Here is an 11,957-nt window from a genome sequence, read left to right as displayed (position 1 = left end):
AGAAGACATCAACCAGTCCATTTGTCAAACTACTACAACCAAGTATGTAGCTATCTTGTTACACGAGCATGATAATCTTCTTCATGTAGAAGTCTTAGATTATGGCTGGAGAGACTCCCCAACATTCACATTCACCTTCAGCTACTGAAGCTCACTGGGTGAGGTTGAGCCAGTCTCTCTTGCACAGCCCAAACTACCTCATTAAGACTGTGGTTGGAAAAAAACTGGAGGAGCACTATGCATGTCACCTTGAGCTTCTGGAGGAAAGGCAGAATATAAATCTAAAAAACAAATAAAAAAATACAACGAAATAAAAATAAGCTGTTATTTAGGAAAGACAATTAACTGTAAAATAGCTCTACTGGAATTTAGACATGGAAAGTACCCAGATGGGCTGTTTATAACACCAGTTTGTGCAAAAGTGGCAATATTAGAACCTGGACTGTGTTGAGGATAGAGAATCCAGGATGGCCACATATAGCCCTATAGCCTCAAAGCCATATAGGAGCCTTTCCCTAACTTCAAAAGCCCCCCGTTAATAAATCTAACCTTGATCAAAAGCCCTGGAGAATAAATGGTGCTATATAGCTTTGTCAGATTTCATAGCTTAACCATTTTAGATGGTATACATTAAATAACCAATATACTCTGTAGCAACTAAATTATACGGTAGAGATGCTAGACATCTGTTTGGATCATTCAGAAGATTTTCTTTAAGACGAAAAATAGGTGGACTCTATAATGATTTTAAATGTGGCAAAGAATTATCACAGTGCATCTTTGGATTTCTGCAGCAACATTGTCTTTCTGTGCTCTCTCCTCCCAACCCTGCCTAATGGACAATTTTCACTGAGCCCATGATTCTTTTTAGATGAAATGATTTAATGATGTTGCAGGACATTAGCTGTTAATGAGTTTTTGCCCTAGGTTTAATGGAAACATTAGCCAATATCCTTGAAGAAAGGTAGACAGGAGGATAAAAAACTTCACCATTACAGTTCTCCATGAAATAAGTATGTGTTTAGGTCGATGTGCTTGCTTTAAAAGAGAGCATTTATTAGGTTCCCCTGCCCTCAAAGAACCCTGAGGACTGCCATTTTTCTGTCAGGGGGGTTAAGAAGGAGCTGTTGCAAAGATTGCAATATGCATCACCTTCATTTAGATATTGGAGGATGCTGTGGCTCTTAAAACTGATATATCTCAATGGAGTCATAAGCACATACATGCACACAGCTATGTCTCTTTAACTGTGTTGGAATGGGTCCAAGTGTATAAATGTATGTCCAAACAAAGCTTTAACCCCTGCTGAAGCAAATTATTGTTGAGTGAATTAAGCCAACTGTCTGGACGCGTACAACCCAAGAAAACACAATCTACCCACATCTGGATGGGATCACACAACACACAGCCACAAGCTAGCCACCCACATTTTGGTGTAATGCAAGGGGAAACCATCTCTGCCCCCAAACCCTCATCTGAGGCCCAAAGCACCCTGACATGACACTGCCAAATTTCAGCTAGGAAGATGTTAAGAAAGCCCCATACAATCAGTTTTATCCATGCAGGATGGACCCTGCAGAAACCAAAATATTTTTTCTCACACTGTATTTTTATGAAATCTGTACATGAAATATATCCTTAATTGATAGTTAAGTTTCCAGGGCATTCGGATTCATTCTATCTTCAATAACTACTGTCAGATAAGGATAATGTAATCTCATTCAGTATCTCTAAATATTGATAGATGGTTTGTAAAATATTGAGATGACTGCTTAGTATTAATGAAGCAAGGAGGATAAGCCAAGAGATAATGACATGTATTTATTATTTATGGTGTCACATCCTAATTTTAAAAAGGAGAGACTCCAGTAAAAATGGGGAAGATGATGATTCTGGATCATCCCACTGATTCTCACTTACCACAACATCCTTCTTCCACCTAACTCTGAGAGATCAGTGAAATACTAAGGGAGTTTACAACAGATGGCAAGAATTTAATATGAACCTGCAGCTTGAATACACCAGAAAGATTTCCTTCCTTGCCTTACTTCTCTCTATCCCCACCCTTCCCTCCCATAAATTAGGATGATTAACTTTGTAAAAGTTTTAAAAAAGCTAAAAAGCCAGGTTGGTGTAGTGGTTAAGGCACCAGGCTAGAAACTGAGAGACTATGAGTTCTAGTCCTGCCTTGGGCACAAAGCCAGCTGGGTGATCTTGGGCCAGTCCCTCTCTCTCAACCCTAGGGAGGAGACAATGGCAAGCTTCTTCTCAAATCTTGTGAAGAGAACTGCAGGGACTTGTCCTGGCAGTTGCCTGGAGTCAAAACTGACTTGAAGGCACAACCCCGCCTCAACATTTTATAATCATTTACCAAGTGTTGGATGCTCAATTTAATAATCTTTTAATTAAGTAAAGACATAATGAAGGGTGATACCTGATCTGATTCATAAACCTCATGTACATAGCTTATTTTAAGCAACATAAAGGGATGTTAACTTGAATGTTTATGGTATGGCCATGTGTGATGGACTGTGGAAGAGATGTCCTTAAGATGCCTTAGGAACCAATTTAGTAGAATTATTACTGTGATATCTTGGGGGTCAGACTTGGTAAAGATATCCACAAATTCACAGTATCTTAGGATTAATCTGGTACCACAAATATCTTTGGGCCAAATTTGGTAAATATCCTTGGAGGATAGGGCTGACTGATGGGCTCACACTGCTAATGTGGGAAGCCAGGAAGGACTGTTCCAAGGTACTGGACTGACCAACTGAATCCTACTGCAGACACAGTGCAGAGAGGGGGTGATCCAAGGTATTGGGTGAGCTCATAAAGTCCCAATATGGACCCAAAAAAGAACTCTGTGAATAGAAAGAAAAAAAGGATGTGAGCATATCCTGAGCCCCTAAATTAGGTACAACCCCACTTAGAATACCCCCCAAACAGACCAAGCAGCGTGTTGCATAAACCAATTTAAGGTAAGGAAAATTGCAGTGTTTGGCCTCAGTTAGAATAACTGTATCAACTGTAAGTCACAGCCATTCACTCATGGCTTTAATTTTTGCCCATGGTCACTAGCACAAAAAAGAGAAAAACAATTCACTCTGTAAAGGAAAATAATGTACGATTGTGAATGTACAACGCCAAGTCCCAATGCCAAGTTTCTTTGAGTGATTCTGAAGGAATGTCAAACTGTGGTTTAATTTAGATCATTTTCTTTAGAAAATTGTCTCCATGCTAATCTACTTTCTCCACATCATATATATGTAATCGCCTCCTCTGCTTCCTGTTTTTTATAAATCATACTTTACTTTGATATCTGAATTAGCAATTTATGGTTAATCTGCATGCAGAGATAATGTTACTATAATTTGAAAATGAACTGGTTGCATGTGACTGCTGAGACTTTCTCTTGCAATATTAAAAATTGATTATTCTTCTTTTCCAGTTGAAATATAAATAGTAGTTCTTAAACATCTTTATTGCATTAGTTGAAGAACACTAGTAAGGCAAACTATGGAGGCATGAAATTTGCTCTCCATTGCCAAACCATATCCTGCCTCACACTTGTTCCCACCTACTGCAATCACTTGACTTTCCTCCAAGATAATGAGTGATAATTATCACTTTTTTACACCTTGTCTGCTTCTGGACAGTGTCAGAATAAAGGGGAGTACAGATAAAACAAACTTAAGGCTATCCCGCTCATGGGCTGAGAACAAGTTAAAAGCAAGATGTTGCCATAGTTTGTGCTTTAGTTAGGTGCAGTTGGATAAAGGCCCTAAATAAACAGAATCAGTACCTACATTCTTTCAGGTAGGGTTATAAATTCAATTTTCTACATTTCATTTTTGATAATTGCAAGCATTCAAATATTAAATGATTTATTATAAATAGGGGAGCACAATGACTAGTGCTTCTATATTAGACATTTTAAGAGTCATGTTAACATCAATGAATGTGTTATTAATATTAATAATTAAAACTGTTTATAAACTGGATTTTAATTAAGTACAAGAAGCTCTCATATTATTTACCATCTAGATCCTAACCAAATCATGTTTAACTGAACATATGAGAATCAGCCAAGCTGCAATTCAAATTTGAGATGCAAAGGATTCAAATGTGCTTTATGTGAAACAACTGTTTATAAAAGCACCTTTGCATATTTCTTTCCAAACTTCAAATGAACTGGAAAGAATAAAAATGGGTGGGAAGCAGAAGGATCTAGAATTCCAGACAGATTTTTTAAAAATCATGAAGTACATTCATCCTTTGGCTTTTATAGCTGAGTAGAACCAAGGATAGTTGGATGCAAAATTCTATTCCCCCAACAAAAAAAACAACTCCAACTTAAAATGCAAAGTGAATAGCAACCTGTTTCAATCTGATTCCTAGACCTTTTCTTTCTCTTTGTCTTCCTTCTAGAGCAGGGTTTCTCAACCAGGGTTCTGTGAGAGGTCCCTAGGGGTTCCCTGGGAGATCACAATTTATTTAAAAAATTATTTTAAATTCAGGCAACTTCACATTAAAGAAGTAAATTTCATTCTTTATTTTTAGTTTAAGAACACTGTTAGTGCATATATATAGGCCTATGCATGAAACAAATATTATAATTTTGTAACTTGTAGCCTGTATTTGAGCCTGAATGTGCAGGGGGTCCCTGAGGACTGAGAAATATTTCATGGGTTCCTCCAGGGTCAGAACGTTGAGAAAGGCTGTTCTAGAGGGGTTTTCTTGCTAACTTCCTTAGTCCTTGACATTGGCAGGTTTCCTTAACAATAATCAGGTCTGAAAATGATCAACAAGTCTCTCTGAATTCATTATTAGGATTAGGAAAAAGGGTTAGAGTTACAACACAAGAATTTTGGCAAATCCTTCAAATGAGAAGGCTGCTGGAAGAACTCCATTTTTAAAATGTTCCTAAAGGCTAGCAAATTCACAGCCATACAGACCTTCATTGGGGGGTGGGGGGAGAGCAAGGTCCAATACTAAACAAGAGAGGTCAAGCAAGCAAAGCATGACTTCTGGATTCTGCTGTAACTGTGCAGAGGAAAGCACATTCTGCTGATTATTACTTGCCTACTCTCTTTCCCAGCTCCTGGCAACATTACCAGTATTGGTTGCCTCTGTTTTTTCAAGTTCTCAGTCTAACCATATAGCCCTGGTATTTCCTCAGGGTCTCCCATCCACCTACTAACCAGGTCTGACCTTTTCAAGATCAGCTAGAGGCTGCCTAAGGAGAAAGAATCCTGATGAAGGGGAAAACTCTGTGAACAGAGTTGGGGCAATGATGAATTTGGGCAATGATGAATGCAGGCTAATTAATATTAACCCCCTCCCCACACACACCCACTTTTTTCCTAATCAAGGCTCTCTTCCTCCAAATTCGGAATGAAGGATAGGGAGAGAAATATTAGAAGCAAGTTAATGTGCTCCTGCTGAAATTCTGCCTCGCCGTTTTTTTTTAAAGATACTCAGAGCTTGAACAGGATTTAAAAAAATGAGTCCAAACACTAGTCGAACTGAGAGAGTGGCTGCCGCTGGAAAACCACCCAGACTTGCTAGGAGTCGAGCGGCATATAAATGTGTTGTTGTTGTTGTTATTATTATTATTATTATTATTATTCCTGCCCAAATTGCAGGAACAGGACTTCCACAAGTATCCAAACATCCATCCATCCTGTTTGGATGTTTCTCTTTTGCTATGGTTCAGAAGCAGCAGTTTCCAAGGGAACCCGTAAAGGAAAGAGCACAGAATCCGCCCTCCCCGTCCCTCCTTCTCACAGCGCGCGGAAAGGAATCCCGCTCCCACAGAAACAGCGTTCCGGGAGGCATTAACGCGCTAAAGATTCGAACGGACAAAACTTTCCATTTCCCTTAACCCGGAAGCGTTGCTATTCGCTTTATGGTATCCTTCCGGTGCAGTGTCGGTTGCCACGGCGGCCGCACTTTGGCGGCCTTTGTTGTCATGGAGATAGCAGCCCTGGCGAGTTGAAGCCCCTATCCTGCTGGCGCTGAGCACCAGGCGGCGAAGCAATAAGGAGCGATAAACGCGGGCAGGATGTTTGTCTACTTGAGCAAGAAGGTAGGGTTGGTGCTTTTCTGTTGTTTTTTCGCCCCACCCAGCAGGAAAAGTTAGCAGTCTAAATCCGAAGGGGCAAATTTGACGCGGTCAGAATTTCTTAGCCCAGTAACTCGCCATGTGTTTCTTACGATTTCTTTCCAGATGTGTCCGAGTTTAGACTTGGTTATTGCTAAATTGCCTGAAATGTATTAAGAGCATGTATTAATCTCAGTGCAGATTAAAATGAGACCATCCCAGGTTTAAGTAGACAAGACGGGAGACGAAAAGGCGATGAGGGGAAGGGAGTTGCAACAGTTTGCTCTTCCAGTCGTAGCCCTGCCTCTTCTAAAATGAGAATATGTGAATACTTTTGTGTCTGCGTATCTGTGTCCATATCCTTGGCAATAAGTGAAACTTTCTTCTCAGTACATGTAGATATAAATGCATTATACTTCTCTTTACTCTTCACGTATGGATGAACTATATTTATCTCCTGTGTTTTTCCCAAAAAGCTCACTGTGGCTTCGCCACCCCCGTTTAATCTTCACAACAATGTGTAAGATAACCTATGTTGACACATTTGTATGCATATGGGTAGAATAGGTATATGTGTGTATTATACATAATATTCCAATTCCATGATTCCCACCTGGACAAAATTCTACAATTTTCCCTTTAGACATTTCTTGTTTCTCTTTGTTGATGTCAATTTATGGCATGACTACTACCGTCACAGCATTATGAACTCATTGTACTACTGTTTAGGAGCATTATAAGATCTATTTTAACTAGAATTCAAAGAGACTGAGCAACTCCCCACCTGGGGGGAAATAGTGTTGCCTGTAAAACTCAGGCACCTGAGTTGGCATGGAGCTGGAAGGAACCTAGTCCCTGAATTGAGAAAGAAACACACAATACCTTTGCAAAGTGGTTTTTTTTGCCCTGCCCCCGCCCCCAAATATGAACCACAAGTACTTCAGGCAAAGAAAAAGCATTTATTAAGGAGGGATCAAGTCTTTATATAGTTTACAGGAACAAATGGTACATATATTTGATATATATGATGCATCAGAAAGCAACAAATCAACAATAAAAGACATTGATGTGCAATAAAGGCTTTGTTTTGTTAGACATGAAAAAAGACAAGCACCCTTAAAATATGTTGCATCTCTTTTCCCTTAAAATATGTTGCATCTCTTTTCCCACCCCTTTTGTTTCTTTAACACTGATCAAGGACTTCAGAATACAGCCCTATTGTTTCATCAAAGGAAATGTCTTTGGCTCATAGAAAAAAAAAGTCATGGATGCCAGGCTAAAATGCTAATATTAACTTTATTAAAATACAACTAACAAAGCCTAAAATTCTGCGTAACATTAGGTTCTACGTACAGTACTCCAGATCAATTTGAAGTGACACAACCAGGGATGTGCACACTCCATATAATTCCATATAGTAGCAATTCTCAAACATTTCAGTTTCAGGATCCCTTTACATTCTTAACTTTCATTTATGTGGGTTATATCAATATTTGTGAGACATGTAATCTGAGACATTTTAAAATATTTATTTGACTTCACAGACACTTTGAGAACTGCTGCCATATAGTAAACCTTCTTGCCAGTCAATAAACTTTTTTCAGATATTTCTTCCTACTTTTAAATATGATGCTGCACCAAGAATTAGTTGCATAGTTTAAAAGGGCAAGAACTCTGGAAATTGTTAATAATTGTTGCAAGCTTGTTCTTTCTATATATTATTCTGTAAAACATTTTGTACATGAAGAAAATATATGCCAGATTTGGTTTAATTTAAATTAACTGCTGGAACAGTTCACAGTTTGAGCCTAACGTCAATGTGATTATTGCTTTCATTTTTTAAAAAAAATGTATTTATTTCAGATTACAATTCCTGGTAATGTTAGACTTAGATCTATTTGTTGGAGCAAGGACCAAGGCTATATAGCCTGTGGAGGTGAAGATGGTCTACTGAAAGTTTTAAAGTTAGAAACAAAAACAGGTAAATGACATTTGTATCAATATAAATTTGTTGGCAACCTAGGGCATGTAATGCTTTTTTTTTTCTTTCCCTCCAATAAGATCAAAACCAGTCATACACTGCCTTCTGGTAGTCAAGTAATGTGCAAAATCACAGGAATATATATTGAAATGGTCTCTTACCCAGGGTGGTGGAGTCATGAAATCTCTAGTATGAAGGCATGATGTAATAACAGTTTTACCTCTTTAGTCTAAGAGCTCATACAAAGAAAGGTGCATACTATTTATAGTTTAGCTAGGCTGACTATATTGATCGTATTTGGAATTTTGTGTGATTGCTGCCTTCTCTTGCTTTGGATGTGTTTAGCTTTGTTGGTCTAATGAGATGATTTCTCATTAAAGCCTTCTCCACATACAAGACTGCATGATTACATAGGTACCCTTGTGTTCCAGTTTCATTAAGTTCTGTATTTCTTGCTTTGGGCAGGAAGATCCAATAGCTGCCCTTTCTGTTTTTTTCCTAGAGCTGGGCTGAAGGGAAAAGCCCTTGGCAGAAAGGCTGAGAATCCGCACTTGGTCAGATTAGTATATGCCATGAGGTTCAGCCTGACTGTTGATAGCTATCATAAGTGTATTCTACTGGGGAAGAAGAAAGGAAGAAAGATCTTCCCACCTCCCATTTGTAATATTAGCCAAAGAGCCAGTTTGGTCTAGTGGCTAAGGCAACAGGCTAGAAACCAGGAGACTGTGAGTTTTAGTCCTGCCTTAGGCATGAAAGCCAGCTGGGTGACCTTGGGCCAGTCTCCCTCTCCCTCAGCCCAACTCACCTCACAGGGTTGTTGTTGTGGGGAAAATAGGAGGACGAAGGAGTATTAGGTATGTTCACCCCCTTGAGTTATTTATAGAAATAATAAAGGTGGGATAGAAAATAAATCAAAGATCAAAACACTGAAACTGATAGCTGCTCTTTTCCAGCTACATGCGCTCTAGTTAATATAAGACATAGGAGACATAACATTCAGGAAGCTAAAAAAGAACTTCAGTGACAATAGGATACAAAATAATGACAAATAAACAAGTGAATCAGTTGAAGACACTAAGCAATGGTAAGAGGAATAGCTGCCCACATCAGTTGAGCCAGTATCTCAGCTACATCCTGGTCCCTGCAGCTAAAAAGGTAAAGGTAAAGGTTTCCCTTGACGTAAAGTCCAGTAGTGTCCGACTCTAGGGGGCGGTGCTCATCTCCGTTTCTAAGCCTTAGAGCCGGTGTTGTCCATAGACACTTCCGGGTCATGTGGCCAGCATGACGACACGGAACGCCGTTACCTTCCCGCCGAAGCGGTACCTATTGATCTACTCACATTTGCATGTTTTCGAACTGCTAGGTGAGCAGGAGCTGGGACTAGCAACAGGAGCTCACCCCGCCGCGCGGTTTCGAACCGCCGACCTTCCGATCGGCAGCTCAGCGGTTTAACCCGCAGCGCCACCGCGTCCCCTCCCTGCAGCTAAAGACATTGATAAAGAAAATGTCATTTCTAGGTCACAGAGATGTTGAGGTCTTTTCATTCAAAGGCTAATAAGATCTTAATACAGTTGCTAACAAGGCAGTATGTTATTTTATAGGATTAATTGCTATGGCCATTATCTTTTTATTTCTTGAGATGCTGGGTAGGATTTCAGATACAGTTAAGGGAATATTTTAGTAATATGGAATGAACTTATTATAGTGTATAATTCCATTCAGTGATTTATATTGTTCTGACTCTGATTCTTCATATTCATTTTTAGCTCAAGTTTAGTAGTGATTTATAATTAATTAATGATATATTAGAAAGCTATAACTTCCATTACATTTTTAGATCTGTGGTTTATTCATTTGTATTATATTCTTTTCTTTTTCATGTTCTCTTTTGTGCTTTATAAGTACTTATGTAAAATATATAATTTTCTTTAAAATGATCAATAAAAGAATTTACAAGCAGGAAAATCTTCCCCCTCTCATTTATGTGAAGTCACAATAACTTGATGCCTTGTCATCAGTTGATGAAAATAAATATGTAAATAAAATAAAACCTGGCCATAGAGGTTGCCTGTTACGACATTAGATAATAAACATACTTTCTAAAAAATTACAGAGACAGGTCAGATTATTCATTGTTTTCTAACTAATTTTTAATGAGCAAAAGAGGAAGTTCAGTTCCTTTGGAATACTTGCTTGTCCCTCATCAGTTTCTGCAGGTTGGGACATGCCTAGGAAAATACTATGACATGCAGAAAGGGAGCACTATTTATGGAAAGAGTAAGATAGTAAAAATTATAAATGCTAGTTACTATATTATTTAGGATTCATGTCTTAAAATAGTGCTTAAATCTTTTTGTTTTTAGAAGAAGCCAAATTAAGGGGACTTGCAGCACCTAGCAATCTCTCGATGAATCAGACACTTGAGGGCCACACTGGTAAGAGTTACTATCCTTCAACTAAAATAATATTGCTTGCTGATTAATGTGTTCAGAAACTAATACAGTTTCACTGATGAACTTTCAATTTCTGCTCGATAAATTCCAATGAATTTCATGGGAGATCATTTTGAATTGGCATGTTTAGAAATAAAATATTAATATTATTGAAAGCTCTATTGTCATATATAAAAGAAAACAATTTATTTCAGTGCTATTTGATACATATGAGGATATGCAATAATTAGTGCAAATAAAATGAAAATATATCTGCACCTCAGCTGTCATTGTATACTGAAAAATTTCTCCTTCTAACTTCAAAATAGCACATGCAGGGTTCAGAATATATGTTTACACAGTATTCAAGAATACTCAGTATATCTGATTCATTCCTCATGATTGAACATGTAATTCCCTATTTCACTTTTTGAAAAAATAAAACTTGATCATTAAAGAAGCTCAGAAATAAAATGTTATGTCAATGCTATTTAATAATAGAAAAGGTTAGAAAAATTGCCAGAAATATAGCACTAAGAAATTGATTTTTTGCACATTTGGTATGATCACCTTAAAGTTCTTCTAAAAAGGTTAAGAGAATACAATGAAATCTTGCCTCCCCAAAGCCCCACTATTACTTGCTGCTGATTGTAGAGATACCCTTCTGTAGCCTCTGGTGCTGGAAGGTTCTACAATGACGGAGGCCCCACTGTGCCTACACAGTACAACTCTGCAGGCGAAAAGCCAGTATCAGATGTTACTCTATTGACAACAGTAAGCACAAGGTTTTGAAAAGGGCCATTTCAGGAGAGCAAGAAGGTGGTTGTTTCAAAGGCCACAGTGCTTTCCTTAAAGAACGTGACAAAATACATGTTGTTGTTTATTCATTTAGTTGCTTCTGACCCTTCGTGACTTCATGGACCAGCCCACGCCAGAGCTTCCTGTCGGTCGTCAACACGCCCAACTCCCCCAGGGACAAGTCCGTCACCTCTAGAATATCATCCATCCACCTTGCCCTTGGTCGGCCCCTCTTCCTTTTGCCCTCCACTCTCCCTAGCATCAGCATCTTCTCCAGGGTGTCCTGTCTTCTCATTATGTGGCCAAAGTATTTCAGTTTTGCCTTTGATATCATTCCCTCAAGTGAGCAGTCTGGCTTTATTTCCTGGAGGATGGACTGGTTTGATCTTCCTGCAGTCCAAGGCACTCTCAGAATTTTCCTCCAACACCAAAGTTCCAAAGGATCTATCTTCCTTCGCTCAGCCTTCCTTATGGTCCAGCTCTCGCAGCCATATGTTACTATGGGGAACACCATTGCTTTAACTATGTGGACCTTTGTTGTCAGTGTGATGTCTCTGCTCTTAACTATTTTATCGAGATTGGTCATTGCTCTTCTCCCAAGGATTAAGCATCTTCTGATTTGCTGACTGCAGTCAGCATC

General features: G+C 38.7%; 1 protein-coding gene across 2 annotated transcripts in view; it reads left to right on the top strand.

Moving 5' to 3' along the window:
• The first annotated feature begins 5,937 nt into the window (after window positions 1-5,937).
• The window catches only part of WDR35 (WD repeat domain 35), a 35,103-nt gene continuing 29,083 nt past the window's right edge, over window positions 5,938-11,957 (top strand). For both annotated transcript variants that reach the window (XM_063314838.1, XM_063314830.1), the window contains exons 1-3: window positions 5,938-6,091; window positions 7,970-8,087; window positions 10,451-10,522. In XM_063314838.1, coding sequence (XP_063170908.1) covers window positions 6,068-6,091; window positions 7,970-8,087; window positions 10,451-10,522 — 214 coding nt within the window. In that variant the 5' untranslated portion in view covers window positions 5,938-6,067. The remainder of the gene's footprint in view (window positions 6,092-7,969; window positions 8,088-10,450; window positions 10,523-11,957) is intronic.

Source organism: Candoia aspera, chromosome 1, assembly GCF_035149785.1.
Source record: "Candoia aspera isolate rCanAsp1 chromosome 1, rCanAsp1.hap2, whole genome shotgun sequence".
Lineage (NCBI taxonomy): Eukaryota > Metazoa > Chordata > Lepidosauria > Squamata > Boidae > Candoia > Candoia aspera.
Note: the sequence above shows the minus strand (reverse complement) of the source record. Positions and strands in the feature narration are given on the sequence as shown.